The 20,954-nt window shown below is 32.7% G+C and overlaps 1 protein-coding gene across 1 annotated transcript in view; it reads left to right on the top strand.

The window, feature by feature from the left end:
- LOC140054918 (homeodomain-interacting protein kinase 1-like) overlaps nucleotides 1–20,803 on the top strand; it is a 66,937-nt gene extending 46,134 nt beyond the window's left edge. Inside the window, exons 10-15 of the mRNA XM_072100041.1 lie at nucleotides 6,373–6,549; nucleotides 9,681–9,808; nucleotides 9,914–10,046; nucleotides 11,726–11,877; nucleotides 12,137–12,439; nucleotides 12,929–20,803. Of these exons, the coding sequence (XP_071956142.1) occupies nucleotides 6,373–6,549; nucleotides 9,681–9,808; nucleotides 9,914–10,046; nucleotides 11,726–11,877; nucleotides 12,137–12,439; nucleotides 12,929–14,330 (2,295 nt within the window). The 3' untranslated portion in view covers nucleotides 14,331–20,803. The remainder of the gene's footprint in view (nucleotides 1–6,372; nucleotides 6,550–9,680; nucleotides 9,809–9,913; nucleotides 10,047–11,725; nucleotides 11,878–12,136; nucleotides 12,440–12,928) is intronic.
- Nucleotides 20,804–20,954: the final 151 nt, after the last annotated feature.

Below are 20,954 nucleotides of genomic sequence, written 5' to 3'. Positions count from 1 at the left end.
AGCAAATATTTGGTGAGCTATAAAATTCTTTAAATAGAAATTGTTTAAATTAGAATATTTCAATTGAAAATTGAAGCTTTTTCGATTAGTTGTTGTTGCTTTCAGAGTTGGTGTTATAATGAAATACTTCCAGCCCCGGGCAATAAAAATCAGTCTAGGGGTCAAATAATAATTACGGTTAGCACCATTTCAAATTCAACTGACCGAAAGCTGGTTCATGTCCTTGAAAAAACAAAGGGTAACAAATAGTATTAAAGTTTATTCTGAATAAATATTGGTCTTTTAAACTTAGATAGATTTATTATTTTTATGTGACTTTGAATTCTTTAAATCTGAATTTAACTTGAATTTCTCTTAAAATATACTACTATATACTGTTTTATACAGTTTTTATGAACTTTTCGAGGTATTGAAAGAAAAGTGACCTAATTAGTTGACCCAGACAGAAATAGAACTGTTGGTCTTTTAAACACAGATAGGTATTTTTTGGGATATTTATAAATTTAACTTGAATTTCTCTTATCATATAATTTGTTTAATACAGTTTTTATGACCTTTTTGAGATATTGAGAGTGTTTACTTCCTGTGACCTAATTAGTTGACCCTGATAGAAATAGTAACCAGCATATTAATGCTTCAACAGGTTTAATATAGCAATATAATAATTGTTGAATGAAAGTTATCCATAAAAATTTTTGCAGAATTTAAACTGGGTCAATTTTATATAAAAGAAGTTTTAACATATGTATTACACAATTTGTATTATTCAAATTCTCTCTCTCACCAACCCCCCGCCACCCCCTCCCCCCGCCACCCCCCTCCCCCCGCCCAATCTTATAAATCAAAATCTGGGGGTGTGGGTTGTGGGACTAAAGTCTGGTTTAGGAAAAAATGATTGGTAGGCATTTCTTGTAGAATCTCATCTGAACTGGCTAGAGATAGAGAGAGAGAGAGAGAGAGAGGCCTACATCCAGACTGAAAGTTAATAATGTGACTATGGGTATATGCCTGTTGTAAAATCAGACATAACGTAAGGCGGTGGGATTAGACCCGGAGTGGGATTATACCCGAGGAGATAGATACATGAAAGTGGCCTTTGATTTCTATTTTTCTCAGCAATTTCAAATTTTAATCATGGCTTTGGCTGTCATTTTATTTTGCAAGTCGTAAAACAATATTGGATAAGATGTGATATCGTTAGATTTTTCGAAGTTAGAATTACGTATTTTGTCAGGTCAGTAGATTCTCAGCGTCTGCAGCATCCTGTTATTACCGCTAGGCAACCAACGACTAATAATAGATGCACACAAATTAAGAAAGGATGTCCTTTAGTTCGTTTAGATTGACCAATCGTCGTCATCATCATCAACTACTCATCTCTGCTTGTAAATTAATGCACGGTTTGAATTGCTTTGATAATACATTTTTTAATGTGAAGATTCTGATTTGATAGAGATAGTTTTTTCGGATATAATTTTCATTGAATTTTTATTTGAAATTTAGAGATTCTGTCAAACATTTTTCTACCACAGTTACTGCAGTAACTGCATATTTTTTTATTACAATAACAGTATGATTTTATTTTTTTTCAATGTAGAAGTTTATGACTCAGTAACTGTAACAAACAGTGTGTATGATTTTGATTATCTACAGAAAGGCTGGCTAAATAATTGAAACGGATTAAAAATTTAAACAAAATGTAGTTACTGCAGTAGAATAACAATCCCTAATACTATAGTACTTCTATTCAGTAAGTCCTAATTATAATTTTGAATAAATGGCAGAAGTATTGTTTTCCTTTTTTTTGTAAAAATAAAAGTCATGACATACAAACAACAATGGTGAACATATACTGGCACTTTGGCATGGTGGTTGGCATGCTTGCTTGCCAATCTCGGAATCTTGGGTTCAAATCCTAGCATAGATTTTCTCATTGCCAATGCAGTACATCGCACATATCTAAGACTCATACAAAAGTTGGTCTGGAAACCATGGGTTAGTATCTAATTCCGTAATTGGTGAGTTGTGACATTGTTTTTACATTCAAATGAAATTGCAGTAGAAACCTCTATTAAAGGGACACCTACTGTATTTGAAAATCTTTCATTCGGAAATAGAATAAATTGTGTCGGTATTTCTTGAAATCAACATTTTAAAGACTCTTTTAAAAAACATTTTTTGTTCATGTGCCATGCGCATTCCAATTAAATTAATTTAAAATGTTGTTATAATTTGATAAAAATAACTAAATATAGAGTATCACGGTGCTGACGTCACGACGCTAGGTAGTGCTGCGTGGTTCCTACAGTAGCGCAACCAAAAATGCGTTCAGTCTGCCCGAGTCATTTTAAAACTTAATAATTTTTAATAAAAACAAACTAAAATAACAAGGGGTTATCCGCCAAGTGCGGATAACCAATTTCAAAGATCACTAAATATTTGTTTTTAATAATCTATTTATACTTCAACTTCAAAAAATCAAGCTAAGATACATAATTTGATAGTAATACAGATCTTTACTGTTTATCAACATAGTAGCGCTGAACGCATTTTTTGGTTGGCTAGCAACCATGCAGCGTCCTCTATCGTTGTGACGTCACACCGTGATACTCTATAAGTATGTTTAAATCATAATAAACAAAATATCTAGACACTCTAAAACTGCTAGATTATGCCAAGTATGTTCAGTCAGAGAGATTATGAATTTGGATTATCTAGATTAAAATCTAATCTTTCTTAATCCAAAAGTAGATATACTTCCTAATAAATCCACAGATGAAAAATTGCTTTCTGAATAACTGTTCTATATTTAACTTCAGATAAAATCATTCAAAGATAAATTGATGACGTATAGATATAAAACAAATATGAAGGGATCATGTCCAAATAATTCTACTGCAGTAATTGTTTAGTGGAATATTTTTGACATGGTCCCTAAAGGCGATTTTCCACTAGGCGAAATTTGTTCGCGAGATTCAGCTTATACGAATGCATATTCATTTTTCCATCTTTCAAATCCCTTTCTACGCATGCATATAAGCTGACACTTCTGATTCACGCAAACAAATTTGCCTAGTGGAAAATAGGCTATTTTTTATTAACTTTTGCAATGCTTACTACAGCGTCTAATTGACGTTTGTACTATTTCACATAACTGTATGTTATATTATACACAAAGCTTAAGTTACATAAACGCACTGAAATTGCTTAAAAGAGTTTAACGTGAAACTTTGTTTGTACATAGATACTATTTTAGAGTTGTAATTACAAACCATAGCTAAACAAGTACAATTTTTTCTAACTCTCTGAAGCAAAAACTTCGTAGTACAAAATAGAAGGAAGCCATTCAGAAAAACATTACTAGAATACAAACTGTACATATTTAACATACATCATTCAACATTCAGCACACCAGTGATTTTTTACATCTATGTTAATATGTTATTTATGATAAAATAAAACGAAACACAATAAATTAAAACGCTGTCGCCACATACAATTTGTATTTTTGTTGTTGCAGTCCACTATAACACACATTTACAATGTGGATAAAGATTACATTGTTACTTGCACTGCATTCTATACCAGTTCCCAAGTGAACAGCCAATATGGCTTTCATTTCTTAGAGAAAAATCGACATCATGTTACAAATTGGCTTTTGGCAAATAATTGTTCGTGTTCCTTGAGTGATGATTTCAAATGAAAGCCATGTATTGTTGTAGTGAAGGTTTTTATTATTTACTTTGAAAAATTGTTTGAGTTTGGAATGGCAAAGGGTTGAACATTATGACTGTACCCCTTTCTGTTGATCCTCGGATGCCGGGGCTAATTAGTAACCAATGATAAGATCATCGTCTCTGCGTCTCTTCAACGAAAAACATTTCTATTTTTATCAATGAAGTCAAATCAACCACTTACTGTGGGCAATATTCAGACTTAATCAGTCGGTGAATCTTGAGTTTTAATTCGATGTTCTCATTCGTGGTTACATCATTTTCTAGGCTAGAAATGGTTTTGATATGTTTCGAGGATGCTACTATAAAAGCACAGCCGCTCAGGGGACTGTTTACAGGAAGCTACTGTTGCTGGCTTTAGTAACCCATGGGGCCTAGATGCCAACTAGTATGATAATTATTACCTGATTTTAACTTAACTTTAAGGATTTCTTAATAATATAGGTAATTTTCTTACATAATTAATAGGTATGTTTTTATATATTAGATTAAATCTTATAATTCAAGACAGTTAGAATAGTCAGTGATGGGAGAAATTATGAATGAGTACAGGAAAAAATTATATGAAGTACCGTGCAGTATTGGTACAAAATTTTGTGAAGATTAGGGGCTGGGGATTATACTGGGTTACATCAAGAATTGCATTTACCAAAGTGTACATTTAGCCTAAATTATGGGATGGCATTGGCATGGCGACTCGTCATATGGTATTTGTTTTTAACTCACTAAAACAGCATCTATATATTACTATTATTTTATGCATACTTTATCTTTGATCACTTGAATGTTTAAAACCTTGTCTACACTATCAAACTTTATGTGACCAAAAAAAATGTGATGTGCCCATATGGACATGATGATGTCATATCACTACCACATTTCAGTGTCACTACCATATTTGGCCACATCACATTTTTGTAAAACTAGTTTGATAGTGTAGACAGAGCTTAGGGAAGCTTGTGTAGTAAAGTCACATCTTGATTTTAAAATTATGTCTCATACCATCATTGATATTAGTTTTTAATTTCCAGATAAGAAAAATAGATTACCTTTAGAATCGTAAATAGAAGCAATCTCAATTGGATATTTACTGAGAGAAAACTGAATTAAAAACACTGCGAAGTGCTCGCTGCATTATATGTATCAAATTAGATTACATTACTTATAGATTATATTCAATAGCCTTTTATAGTGATAATTCGCATCTCTGCTTTGTAATTGAATTTTAACAAGAACAAGTTTTAAAAATAATATATCTAATTTCTAAATCTAAATACAGGAGGAAGTCGCCTGTCTGGTCCACCTTGTGTGTAAACGGTCATAAAGAATAACATAGATTCTATATTTTTATTACCGTTACCGCTCGTCTGTGTAAATTGGCCTTTAAACATTATTAATGCAAATGTCTAGCAGAGGACAATGTAATGTTAAGTGAGAGGCAAATGGAGAATGATAGGTAACTGATACATTTGAAAAGATCAATTACTGTAGCGAGAGAACCACCATGCAAGACGTCTAAAGCTCTGTCTACACTACCAAACTAGTGTGATGTGCCCAAATATGGTAGTGATATGCCCTAATATGTTGGTGATATGACATCATGTCCGTATATGGGCACATTACTTTTTTTATCAGATAAAATTTTATAGTGTAGACAAAGATTAAAAATTAGAGAGGCAGATGAATGATTGTGAAGGAAAAGATGGTATTTTTTTTAATGGAAAGACTATGTGAAAAAAAAGAAAAAAATGTTTAAATAAAAAAGATTTATAGGTAGAAATAAATTATATTTTAAAATCAACACATTCTTTATGTCTTTAAAATAATGTATTCAGTTTTTATCAAAATACATAATAAATGGTCATTTTGTGTTCCAATTTGTAGAAAGATATTCAATAACGCTGACCGACTTTATAACAATATATTACCCTATATAAAAAAATCTGACTGTAATACTTTGAGCCCAATGGTTCTGGGAATATCCAGTTTTTGTCTAGATCAAAAAATTGGATATGATCCCATCACGCTATCTGTACTAGTTTAGGAAACAGATTTAGCAACTGTTTTGTGAATCCTATTGTATCTTAATCACTTAATTTGATTTATACCATTGTCTTGAATGTACTGTGTGATATGGATAATTGCGTACTGTATAGTTCTAACACTAATGTTTAAAGATGTATTGTCTCCTAAAAACATGAACAATTAATTAACTCAGACTTTAAATAGGTTATTTTGTAGTTTTAATAAACTTAATCACTTCCATAGAAAAAAAAACCAAAAAAAAAACAAACGTTTTCACTTTTATTATTATTATAATATAATAAATGGTTAATTGAATCAAAAATATTGGCTGGAAGCCAATTTGACCATTTTTTGCTTTAAATTATAGTTTTTTCAAGTAAATAAATCTTGTTTAGATCAAATTTTTTGTTAAAGTGGATAACTATTATGTGACAATAAAATGGCATATTCAATTTAACAATTAAAAAAATTATTTTTTTCAGGGGGACAATACATCTTTAAATAGCAACAATATACTACTTTAGTATTATAGGGGACCAGATATCCAGGGGTCCTTCTTTTATTTTGTAACAAATTGATTTATTTGGAAATATTACTGTTATTTTCTTTATAGGGATCTATGTTCAGTGGACAGCAACCAACTCCTGTAATGACCCATGTGACACAAGCTCCACCCAATCCCCACCCAGGTAGCCAACAGCTTGCCCTGTCTATGTCAATGGGAAGTACTGGTGGCCAGCAGACTTGGGCGCCTGGACCATTGCCCCAAGGACAACATGTTTTTATTAGGGTAAGTAGGGTATGGTAGTAGAGGTTTGTTCGTGTTTATAATTTTTTTTTAATTTGAAGGTATTTTTATACTGTCTGTAAACTCTCCCAGTATCGGATTCTTTGAAAACCAGAAACTCTCCCAAAACCAGACATTTTTTTGAGTTCCAAAATATGGAGTTGTGGCTTGGTGGTTATGATTCTTGGCTACCAATTCATGGGTCCTGGGACCAAATCCTATCATATGTCAGGATTTTTTCTAATGAGAAATTACAACTCCACTCGCAAAGACTTGTAATAAGACTTTGTTTACGTAGAGCATCTTGTGTAAGTTTGTCTTCTTAAGAAGGATAGTGAATTAATTCACTTATGGTTATCCTTGGCAATTTGCCTAAATATAGGAAAGAAAAAAAATAAGAAAAAAGAAAGGTCCCAAATTTTTTTCACACTCAGTATTGGGAGTATTCACTGTAAAAGTCTATTTTTATTTATCAGTCTTGAATATAAAATGATTATCAATATTGTTAAATTATAAACCAACATTTTCACACAAAATCATATTATTTCTACTCATATTTTTTTTTTTATTGATGATTCAAGCATAAAATTATTAATTTCACGTTGTATCCTCTGATTTTGATAAAATAATTTTTCATTAAATTTCTGACGGATGTTAGTAAATTTTCAATCATTTCATTTACTCATCAATAAATTTGATATAGTATGTGACCAATATGATTTCTGAGATGTCGTCTGTACTGTATATTCCATCCATGAAATGAATCCAAGCAGTTATTTCATTTCTTGTTGGAGGGGTTGTTTTATGATTGTAGTCCAAGACAAGTAAAGAAACTGTTAGGCTTGCTCAAAATGTCCGGCTTTCCAAAGTCTGGTTTTTCAGGATGCATTTTCATTTGTAAAAATATTTTAGAACCATTTGGGATTGTGAAAGATTTTAGTTTTGCTAGATTTGAATGTATATCCATTTCAAAGAAAAAGATTGTATGTAAATAAATACAATCATTTTAGCCAACTCAGCCCCTTCTGAACAATTATTTTATGTGCATTATACTAATAGTATCATAAAGAGTTGACCTATATCAGCAATAAGGTCAAATAATACGACAAATAGATTTACAGACAAATATACTCCATAAAAAATGTTTAATATAATACTGCATCAACGTTTTAATAGGTTTTACTGCTATCGCTACGGTTTCTATCTTGGATACATATGGTATTTATATGGAGTACTTTGAAATTGAATTTTCTCTGCATTATTGTCTAGACATTTGCATGGACTTAAACCTAAGCAGGCAATGCATATAAATCATAGGCCAGTGACTAAATGAATTGTGTAGATCCTTAGGCTAGTGTGCAATCATAAGAAGTAGTAAATAGGTCCCTAAAGAGGGTTTTACTGTGTAATGTGTATCTCAGAGATTGGGACATGTTGTTATGTTAGTAATATGTATTATACACACGATCAGCTTACTATAGTGTTAAAAGAATGTTCCAATATTGTTGTCTCCACTCCTAGTAGTAGACATAATATTAAGCCTTGTCTATACTATCAAACTTTATGTGTGATGTGCCCATATATGGTGATGCTATGCTTAAATATGGTAGTATTATGACATCATTGTGTCCATATATGGGCAAATCACTTTTTGATAAGTTTGATAGTGTAGACAAGGTCTTACACTGAACCAACTACATGTAGTTTTATTTTAAAAATATCTTCTCTGTCCATATGTATCATTTGAAAATGCCCAAACAAAATTTGCTATCTTGGTTTCCCTTCTTGTCGTCTGCTGGTATAATAATTTTGCTTTGTTGGCTAGAATAAATATTATTAAACATACTGAGTCTCTGGAACCAGTATTTATATATCAATTGTTTTATTTACTAAGGGATCATGTTTAAAATTATTTTACTGCAGTTACTGCCGAAACTAGAATGTTTGTACTGCAATAACATTTGATTGTACTTGGTTTCAATGTGGACGTTTTAAGGCAGTATAAACTGAGTAGGATAATTTAAAAAATTCTTTTAAATAATTGCAGTTTTAAAGAGTAAACAAAATGTAACTGCAGTAGAATAATTTTGACAACAAGATCCCTAAAGAATAGAATAATTTGTTTTACTTCACTACTCAATCCACACATTCTGCGTGTTTGGTTGTTGTCTTAAGTTCTGTCTACACTATCAAACTAGTTTAATAAAAAAAAAAGGCCTATGTGCCCAAATATGGTAGTGATATGCTTAAATATGGTAGTCATATGACATCATCATGTCCATATATGGGCACATCGCATAAGGTTTGATAGTGTAGACAGAGCTTTAGCGTGTTTTCAAGCAAGACACAGAGAGGCACGGTATTGAGGCTTAGAAGCCATTAAATATATGTATCATTTTAATTATACATCGCAGGCTTAATCAGTACTTTTTGTCCTCTTGTGTACATGACAGCGGATCAACCAGTCACTGTTGTTTCCTGTGATTTGGTTTCTGTAGATTGTACAGTCTAATCTCAGTCACAATTTCACATTGTGGTAATAAGAATAAATAAGAACTTATCATATTACCAATCATAATATTAATAATAATCATATTGATATTAGTAACAACCAAAATTTAACACCCTGTTTATTGACTGCCTCATAAACTTCTGCATTCTTCTACAAACAAAAATCATGTATTGTTGCAGTGATCAAATGTAGTTACTGCAGTAACTGACATGTTCCAGTTGATGCGCAGCGGTCGGCGATTTCGTTCTATTAAGGCCAATAAGGCACGATTTACAAATAGTTCTTTCCAGGATCTATTAGAGCCTTAAACATAATGTAGACACTTTTTTGTAATGTTTTTGTTATTGAGTTTGTGTTGTGTCCGTTGGATATTGTGCTCCGCCAACAGAGCAAACAGAATTTCTTAAAACAAATGATAATAAATGATACTTGACTTGACTTGACATGATCCCTTACTAAACTTCGTTATAAACACAGTTGTTCCAATTTTTTTTTTATAATTATCAATTTATATTTAAGTGTTTTTTGGCAACATGTTCACTTCCTTTACCCACATGTCAATTCCCAATTTCATTTTTGATTGCCAAATAATACATTAAGTTTTAATTTATTTTTCTTGCAGCCTACTGCGCCTGTACAATCGTGGCCACCCAGTAACCAAGTTTTCCTGTCACCGTGGCAACAAGGAGCTGCAGCTGTTGCACAGCAACCAGTGATTCCTGAAGCTCAGCCAATCAGAGATACATGGAGGTTAGCGCTATAAAAATTGTTGTTTTTCAAACTTACTTACTTACAATTTGCACATTGCCGTTTTCTAACAATGGGCTTTCGTTTGTTTTATCCCCTCCTTTGCAGACGGCAGTATGTGTCTGCGGCGCCAATGTCATGGCGTTCGTCAGAGGATTCAGGATTTTTAACGGAACCAAGTCCTGCACTGTTCCCGATGGACGTCGGAGAGAGCTCTTCTTTTTATGATCATTGCTTAGAGGTTTGTTGTGTGAAATATTAAATCACTTATTACTGAAAAATGAGAAATGATTTATAGATACATATGACATTACGCCTGCTATACATGTAATAGACTTACAAAAAGTGTGAGGGCGATGTTTGGTCGTTATCGTCTGGATTATTTTGCATGAAAAATTCACAAAATTAGCGGAGTCTATGATTGAAGTGCCTTTTATTTAGAGGTCTATTATATTCTGTTACTAGGCCCGAAGTTCTGTCTACACTATAAAACTAGTTTAATAAAAAAAAAAGGCCGATGTGCCCAAATATGGTAGTGATATGCTTATATATGGTAGTGATATGACATCATCATGTCCATATATGGCAACATCACTTTTTTTTGGTCACATAACGTTTGATAGTGTAGACAGAGCTTAAGGTAGACGTTTGCAATGTGAGATTGATGAAGGCTAGCCCAGGCCTATACCCATATGAAGACTATGTCAGACTGCTTCAAAGGTCTCTTAGCCTACAAGACCAGGTCTACATTCATTGTAGCCTGGTGTAACAGCTTGTATGCTTAAGCCTAGTCTACTCCAGCACACTTTCCCAAATTTTTATTTGCGAATTGGAGAAGTTTGTGGTGTCTGTCCACATAGTTACATGTGGTAACTAGGCAGACTTTTATTGGTTCTGCTGAGTTCACAAAGTTTAACAAGTTTAAATGGCATAACTTCTGGAAATTAGGTTTGAACTGGTCTGCACTGGAAAACTTGTCTTGCCAAACTGAAATGTTTCTGAACTGAAGTTTGCTAGTGTACACTATATTTTAGGTAGTAGTAGCATATCGTAGAAGGTTGATCTGCATAGCTGTATGGTTTTCTCGTAAGAGACCATGTCAAAATTATTCTACTGCAGTTAGCTACTTTCTGTTTATACAATTATTTAGTTTGTTTTGGGTGGGTAATCATACATACTGTTTATTGCAGTGACTGCTATTTAATCATACATTGTTGCAGTAAAAATGCGTAGTTACTGCAGTAACTGCTGTAGGATAATGACATGATCCCCAAGGTTAATGTTATCTCAAGCATGTAAAGAAATTTTTTTTAAAACCCACTTAAATTCTATGGTAGACTATAAAAAAATTGTAAAGGAAATTGCACACTTCCTACTAATACATACGGTTTATTTTAATAATGTATGTACAACTCACTTTAAACTTGAAAAAAATGTTCGCTATATTATTCTCCAAAAGAATTTCATTAAATATAATATTCATTTCATTAGTAAATTGAAATTATTATACATAAAATTTAGATTTTGTAGAAATTATTTCAAAAATTATGGTAGGTTAAGTGCGGTTCCCACTAGAATGCAACACAGCGACATATCGACGAAAAGTGCTGCATTGCGTAATCACAAGTGGGAACCAACGACGTAATAGTGCTGCAAACATCACAGGTTTGATTTCAAGCAGGCGGGGGTAAACACAATTATTAGAAGGGCATTTGCTTACGTTGCGTAGGTTGCGTTACGTTGCGACGCTAGTGGGAACCACGCTTTATTGGGTTTGGTGATTGTCACAGGAGAATAGAAATTTAATTGTCACCAAATTCAATACTTTATTTTAATTCCACACAGGTCATTTAAAAAGTGTACCAATTTGTCAGGAAAAAAAAGTTGTTTGCATATTATATTCCTTTTGCATAATTGTAGAGAGGTGGTATTACTTCCGGTCGCCCTGTACCAATGCTCCAGAGTACACCACATCAAACCTTAGGCCTGCCACCAGCCCACGTTTCAAGCTTGCAGGCACCAACATATAGAGGCAACCAGGCAAGACCTGGCCGCAAACTACCAGGCCAAGGGTAAGTACTTTCAAGCCTAGATATTTCTTTTCATTAATATAGATTTTCTTTGTTAAGACCTGACCATAGCTCTGTCTACACTATCAAACTAGTTTTACAAAAAAAGTGTGATGTGCCCAAATAAGGTGGTGATATGCCCAAATATGGAAGTTATATGACACCATTATGTCCATATATGGGCACATTTATTTTATCACATAAAGTTTGATAGTGTAAACAGAGCTTTTGTCTTTATCTTAAGTATTTCTTGTCTATATAGACGTGGTGCTATGACGAAGAAAACCAATCCTTCGTTCAGCAGTAGCCTCTCCCCTCAGAAGAAGCGTGTCAAAGCAAACTTATCTCCGACACCAGACTTATCCCTCACTCAAGTAACGTATGCAACAGAACGATCAAACGTTGCGAGTACCTCTATCAAACAGCCAGCTAGCAGTGCAAAGAATAGTCAGTACTCAGGGAAGCGTGACCCGATTGTTATAGCAGATTCGCCAAGTCCTGTGCCTAGCGTCATCACGATTAGTAGCGATAGTGAAGAGGAAACAGAAAAGCCAACAGACAAAGGGTACGTATATCAATATTATGAGAGATTATCAGATTTCCGCTACTGTAGAAAAGTTTGGTGAAAAGTTAGAGTATCGTTACTTTTGGAAGCATTCTTTTTAAAAAGAATAGCATTCTCTAGGCGAGTCAAGCAGTTAAGACGGTGGGACCGTAATTACGTACCCATAACATCAGCAAGGGTTCAAGGCTCACTCGCTCCATGGTTCTGGTGGTAGAACAAGTCGTCTTGGATAAGGACTATAAACCGTAGGTCCAGTGTCATCTAGCTCATAAAGAACCTAGTACATCTTTTGAGACGAGTAGGGTTACCCCGGTGTACTAGTATACACACAGCTACTGTCACTCACAGCCAGTGATCATATCTTCTGGGAGACCACTTTTTAACTGAAGAGGTCACCCAGTATAAATAAATAATAAATAAAAGACATTGTCAAGTCATCAATCGTTTCAATGTAATTCTTTTCTGATTATTCTTTATGATTACTTTCAGATGTTTGGATGGCAGTTGTAAAGCCTGTAATGACACAACTATCACTCATTCATGCTCACTAAGCAGTACCAACAGTATTCTTAGCGCCAGTCCAGATGCACCAAATAACTTCATGTCATCATCGTATTCCTCCTTAGAGGTATCACCGTTCAAGACAGAAGATGTTAGTAAGTCACAGCGCCAGAATGTTGTTAGCTGCGTTACAATTCCTGACACACCTGAGGTCTCTGAGAGTCCAGCGAATCTCACCAGTATTGCTGTTGGGAAGACGCCACAAATATGTATAGAGACGCATGATGATCACGACCCAGAATCAAGAAGTCCTGGCCAACAAGTCGATAGTTCTAATGCAATTATTGTCACTCCAAGGAATTCCAACAAACAGAGTCAAAAAGTAGGGTTTCAACAGAAGCCATCAGAAGGTGCTAAGCCAAAGGAACCTGCAGATCATACTAAGAAAGAGAAACCGGTAAGGTTACCTTATAAGAAGTCAGTTGATGCACGGAAGGATGGTGCGTTGGCATTAAAGCAGGAAACGACGACGCGGCAGAAGGTATACCTGCCGCCACTTAAGAGTGAAAGTACATCAAAGGCAGTCTCTTCAAGACAGAAAGATGCAGCAGCGTCGTTGCCAAAGTTGACCAAGACTTCAAATGCATCCGGTGGACAAGCTGGCTCTCAGAAACCCGGTTCCTCAAGATCAGGAGCCAATAACCGAGAACTTGGTGGTTCTTCAGTGCACCAGGATTCTGGTATAGCACGAGTTTCCAGAGATAGGGATCCAAATAGTAATATATACGGACATAGAGATATGTCAAATTTACAGGGTTATAAAGAACCTAACAATTTGACTGTGTTTAGAGAACAAGGTGGATATCGAGAATCGGGTAATGTTTCAGGCTATCGTGGTACTTACCTTTCACATCCGACCAATCCTGGATCATATGATAGGAATGAACGTTACCGCCATGTCAGTACGTACTCATCACCAACGGTTCAGAATCTGCCATTTCCATACGCGAGTCCGTCGCATAAACCGATTGGGAGCCAACCGCACATTCACATACCAGCTCACATTGCACCACAATTTGTAACATACCCTGGTTTGAGTTCGCCGGTAGGACCCGCAAGTTTACCATCCTTACCGTCACAGTCATCACGCTATGTTCATTATAAATCAAACATTCCAGGCCAGCTGCCCTCGCAGGCAGTCTTGCACTCGCCAACAGTTCCACACGTGGCATACAGACAGTCTCCTACGATAGCTCACTCGTCTCAGTATGCGCCACCTTACAATCACCCGGTGTACATCAGGTCGCCGTCTGGGAATCTGTACTCGTATCCAATGAGTCCGACGCGAATGCGGCAACTGTACGTGTATCAGAATTTACCGGGTGATTGACTGGCGGCACTGCGAGATCAATTTACTCAACTGAACGTGATTGAATGATCTGTTGATGCCATGGTCTTTCGTGGGCATCTATTTTTCTGCTTGCTTGGATGAATCTAAACTAAATATAACTGTCGATGGATGGCATCAACCCCTGTGCTATGTGTAAACCAGTACATGCCAAGCTATACATTCGTGAGCGTTCTTTTGGAAAAGCTCTTGTTCAAACTGCATATAAAGAAAATTTTGTTGCATACTAAATAATACATTGTTTTTAATGACTTGTTTAATAAACTGTTTAGTTTCCATGTTTTATTGATAAGAATTGAGCCATTTTAGTAAATAAATTCATTTTTCTGTTCCTCCAGTTCCTCTTACCCTCTAGTCCTGAAGAAAGTCATACCAATGTGCTCAAACTGAGTACATGATTTTCTCCATTTTGACTTTAGCCTCCTTGTAACAAATATCTAGGTGAAGTTGAATGTGTTTCCTTAAATGTGAATTCTCATTCTCTACTTCGTCAAGCTTTTATCAACCTACACTTCGTTCCAAGAACCTTTTACATTCGATATAGTTGAGTGAATTGCTCTCGCAGACTCAAAAATATATTAAACCCTTTGTACATTAAATTAAATAAGTTTTACTGATAATTTTAACACAATTTGTTATGCGGTTTTAGATGTAGTATCATTATATAAAAAAATTTAAGTTTTACTAAAGGTTTAAGTACTGAAGTGGTCAGTACAGGACATGTTTTAATTATAGGTTATAAGCTATAGAAACGCATGAATCGGATTATTTTAACCAAGTTTAGCATGCAGGGAATTTTAAAAATACAAGCCTGCTCTGCACTTATAGATATTTTATCGACCTAATTTACTTATACAGGACGTGTCTATATTAGCGTATGTAATAATGATCTGAAAAGTTTTTGCCAAAGGATACAATATTAATATAATAAGACAGATGGCCGCATGTTTGTAAATATAGCACTATTTTTCCTAGAACAGATTGTATTTTACTGAGGCTTTCAAAATTGTCTTTCCACGTAATAGAACAATGTTGGGTCTGACCTCTTTTAGGTGTGACCTATTTTTAGAAGAAAAAAAAAATTGTGAATTTTACAATGTTGAAAGTCTTGAAATATATAAATGGTATTAAATTCATAGGCATGTTTGTATTATGTAGATAATAGTTTAAAATTACACTAGAATTGTACAGAATTATTAAAAGAATGTGTGCATTTAACATGTAAAAATTTTAGAAATAATTACGTTGTAAATTATATAATGAGTTGTAGCAATGTTAGAATATTACAATTCAAATTATTAGAATTTATGCCGAAATTTTTTTTGTTGTTACAAAATTTGTTTATGGAATGTTTAATGAAAGACTGGCGCAATTTGATTGGTTGATAAATGGTTCCTTAAAAAGGTATATTGAAAATAATTGATAAATACTGTATTAGTTAGTCAGTTAATAATGAGAATAAGTTTTGTAATGAATTTAGATTTTTAAGAGACGGAATGTATATAACTGAAAATTTGAGGTCAAAGGTTATGGAATCTTGCCGGTCAAGACAACCAATGAGGTTCGCAAACAACAAATGATACCCATTATAGAAATAGAATTGATTTGAGATTTTTCTTCTTTGAGCGTACATTTCTTTGTTAGTTTTTGAATTAATGAAATATGAAATTATATAATGTTGGCCATCAGATGTATGATGATTGTGTTTATGTTTAGAACAATATAGTCATTCTAGTTTATTAAATAATGTAGATAAATAAATGAATGGTGTATTATTAAGTATAGAATGAACCACTATATCGCTATAAACTTATTAGTTTAGTGACTACGCCATTTAAACGTAGTAAAAGGGCATTTTTAAGTTCTATATTTTGTGGTTACTGAATACTGTAGTGGTTGATCTTTAGTGAATTGAATTGTATTGTTGATTAACGTTTTTGGAATAATAATCGTTGAGGTGAATATTGTCACTTTGTGAGCAACCTGTATTGATACTCTCCATATTATACGGTGCTAAATTTAGTGGGGTTTTTGTCTAATTAAATTGTAATATATTTGCTAAAAATAGCTTTGTTTTGAAAATATATAAAGAAAGGCAGACTTGGGCTAAAATAATGCCATTTTTAGTATCAAACTAGTTTAACAAAAGCATGGTGATGTGCACAAATATGGTACCATCATGTCCATATTTGGGTACATCACATTTTTTTCGTCACATAAAATTTGATAGTGTAGACAAGGCTTTAAATAGCGACATGTGCTAACCGCGGATTGAAAACTATGTATATATCTGTTAATTTGATGAATATGTAGATTATTATATTTAGTAATGTAGCAAGTTTAGTTTTAAATGGCTACCTCTGTCTTAAATTCTGCCACTTCCACTGTTAATAATAGTTTGTAGCAGTTTACTCACGTTATTTTTCTGTAGTGTTTCAATATACGTATGTAGGTAGTTAATGATAAACGTAGCAGATACATACATATTTTAGAATGTCTTCATTGGTTTAATTAGTAAAATGACAAGCTGAATTTACAACAGTGAACAGATTTTTGAATTGAGGTTTTTAAGAAAAGCATTCAAGATTATTTTTTTAAGAAATGAATATTTTTGACTTGTTAAAAATTTTGGGTAATTTTTAGAATTGTTTTTGCATGTTTTGTGTTGTTGTCGTTGTTACTAATTATGTTAGAATGTTGTCAACAAATGTCTCTTGTAACATTCCACTAATAATAACTGCGATATTTTGTTTTCACGATGCACCGCTAAACTATGCAGCTATTGAGTCTAATAGTCATTCTGCGTCTGCACCGTATGTTCTGAGCATGCACAGATTGACACGATAGCTTTGTAGTCTTCCGGCGCATCATAAAAATGAAAGATTGCTATACAGAACAATGATACCATTGCTATTGTACTAGACAATAATGATTTGTTTCCATTCCAAATATATTCTCATTAGTTTCAATTCTCAAGAATGGTTTTTCTGTTTCTGAAGTGACCATGTTAAGATTATTCTACTGCAGTTACTGCAGTAACTACATTTATTTATGCAGATTTTAGCAAGCTTTTTTTAAATAATCATACACACAGTTTATTTACAATGATTGCCTCATAAACTCCTCACAAACTAAAGTCAAACATTATTACAGTAAAAAATGAAGTTACTGCAGTAACTACAGTAGAATAATATTGACATGATCTCTAAGTAAAATTCACAACAAAATAGCAAAGAACCATTTTTTTTTTTTATAATCAAATATTTTATTAATTGTATACATTTACAATTATAGTCTTTACTGTTTTATACAAGTCTTTACACTTTTATTTTCACTTTTGAAACTTTTGAGAATATCATATTATTAATATCAATCCAGTATATGCACTGCCGTAATTTATTTGATGGGATGTTATTTGTCTAATAACACATCCATCAATTTTTTTTCTACTCCATAGCGTAGAATTCTTATACTATACTGCCAGTTTATCTGCCCTAATGACAATACCCTCGTCAACACGCACCTCTGTGTACACTATCAAACTAGTTTGAGAAAAAGAATGTGATGTTCCCAAATATGGTGGTGATATGACATCATCATGTCCATATATGGGCACATCTCATTTTTTTGTCGCATAAAGTTTGATAGTGTAGACATGGCTTAAAATGTAATGTGTTTGTTGATTCCTTCCCGACAGAAGATGGTTGTAGTATAAAGCATCAATAATTTTTATGAATGACGTCTTACTACAATGTAATAATTAAAACTTTATTTTTGCAAAGATACTTACTACAAACATTACTTTAAAACCGATTCAATCGTGAAAACAACAATTAAATATACCTTCCAACATCCATGTCCTATCGTTTTAAATGTCCTTGTTTGCATTTCTGGCGTTGACAACATTTTGTTTATAATATAGTGGTCAGTATTTGTTTTTTCATTCTTTTAAATTTTCCGCATGTAGAAAAAAAAGCCATAGTATTTAAATATGTATTATTCAATGAAAAATGAATTCAAATAAAATTAATTTTGAATTAAAGTGCATAAATATTAAAATATTCATTAATAAATTGTATACAATTTCTATACACCATACTTTGTTTTAAGGGACCATGTCAAAATTATTCTACTGCAGTTACTGCAGTACCCGCATTTTGTTTACAATTTAACCTGTTTATGCAATCATTTAGCAAGTTTTTTGTTTGTTTGGAAAGTGGTAGTAAAAACAGATTTTTTTATGGCTTACGAAAACGAATACGTGTGCGTGATGTATCCGTTTTCGTTATCGTATTCGTAAGGTTGCGAAACCTCCCTACTGTTTATTGCGGTAGCTGCCTCATAAATAAAGCTAAATCACAGTACTGCAGTAAAAAAAATGAAGTTACTGCAGTAGAATAACCTTGACATGATCCCTAAATGCGTTTGTTTAAACTTATTCTGTTTGTGTTCATTTTTCAGTGAATAATGCGTTGTTTTATTGGTTATGTATTATATATTGGTTATGTATTATTTTAATGAGTCGCTTTATGTATCTTGGTTGATTTTGTTGAGTACTTTATTCGAAACTAAAATGCAATTATTGACTTGCAATTAATATATCTATATATTTAAAAAAATATAAATGTATGTAAGAAACAAAATGCTAGAAAACGGGAAAATAATAACACAAATTAATTTGTATTCTGTTGTTAGAAAACAAAGTTGGTTATGTAATGCATTTTGGTTTGACAACTTTTAAAATTGTTTTGTTAACATGCATAATCTAAATACAGTTATATTGGAAGTTAATTAGTACAAAAAACAATAATTCTAACAAATGTTACCCCTAGGTGAATTCAGTTTTTGCCAATGCAGAATTTACCAAACACATGGTACACAATTGTATTCTGTTGTTAGAAAACAAAGTTGGTTATGTAATGCATTTTAGTTTTCCAACTTTTTAAAATTGTGTTAACATGCATATTTTTTGGTTTTTTCCCTAGGTAAATTCAGTTTTTGCCAATGCAGAATTTACCAAACACATGCGCTACCATACACATTGACTTCCTTTTTACTTTATGATTTGTTAATTTTAATATAGTGTGTTTATTAGTAATTCTAGTTTGATTGCTATGGTGTTTTATTTTATTCTAGGTGCCTAATATATGTTTTTTAAACTGTGGTTAAAATTAACTATTATTTCCACTATCGATTTGTGTGCTTTTTAATAGTTGTATTTAATAAATTGCTAATCTATTTTAGAAATTATTGTCCATTTTACAATAGTAAATGCCAATGTTTTTGTATTGTGTTTTTAATGAATGCATATGTGTTGTGGGGTTTAATGTGTTTCCAGGATGATGAAATGACAATTAACTTGTAGCCATGTAGTGTCAATTTGGTCCGGTATTCTAAGAATAACAACACAGAAATTATATATGAACATTCAATAGGTTTTTTGGGTTATACCATTTTCCTCCAAGTAATATCCAAAGTTGTTTACATTGATGCCGTGATTATTTAATCTGTGTACTTTGTTACATATTCTCATGTGTTGACAGATTGGTTTTAATGCCTATTTGAATAATCATTTACATATTTGTATAGACTTCTGTTGATTTTGAATATTCATTTGCATATTGATATTACATCAGACCTATTTGAATAATCATTTGCATATTTGTATAGACTTCTATTGATTTTGAATATTCATTTGCATATTGATATTACATCAGACCTATTTGAATAATCATTTGCATATTTTTAATGACTTGGGCCTATTCGAATATTCATTTGCATATTGATATTACATTAGACCTATTTGAATAATCATTTGCATATTGTTAATGACTTGGGCCTTTTTGAATATTTATTTACATATTGATAAATACTTCAGTTCTATTTGAATAATCATTTGCATATTTATCAATAATTTATGCATATTGTAAAGCTGAAATATCCATATAGATTAAAATATTAATTTACATTTAATTAAAGTTAATAATATAACTTTGCATATTCATTAAATATTTATAGTTAATCATTTAAATTAATAAATAATTCATTTAGATTTAAGTGATTACGATCGGTGCACAATTGACAACAATTTAAGATGTTAGTTATTCGTGCAATACATAGATTTATAATACAGAAAATTGTAACACTGTTGCTATGGGTTTGTTGTTAGAAAACTGTTATATTATAATGTTAGAAATTGAATGTCTTCTTGTGTGATCATGCGCAGTCGTTTAGGTAGCTTTGATACGTTAAAATTGCGGCCCAAATGATTTGGATATTTTTAATGCAAGTGGTTTAAAGCATTGTGCGTGTTGTGTTTGTTGAGCTCTAGAGTCGAATTTTAACTGTTGCCTTTTACACTGTTAAAATTCGAGGAAAATGGTGACAAAAGAAATATTGTTTTTCTGGTGTATGGGAGATTTTTTGAATAAATAATCATATTTTACTGCATAATACTCATTGTGTTTTCTACCTTTTGTTCTGTTATTGGTTAATATTTTATTGAATCAGTATTACATTTCATTACCATACATACAAATAAGAAATACTATATTCCAAGCTACAGTATGATAAACAACATATTGAAACACACAAATATTTAAAACT

Source organism: Antedon mediterranea, chromosome 7, assembly GCF_964355755.1.
Source record: "Antedon mediterranea chromosome 7, ecAntMedi1.1, whole genome shotgun sequence".
NCBI classification, from domain to species: domain Eukaryota; kingdom Metazoa; phylum Echinodermata; class Crinoidea; order Comatulida; family Antedonidae; genus Antedon; species Antedon mediterranea.
Note: the sequence above shows the minus strand (reverse complement) of the source record. Positions and strands in the feature narration are given on the sequence as shown.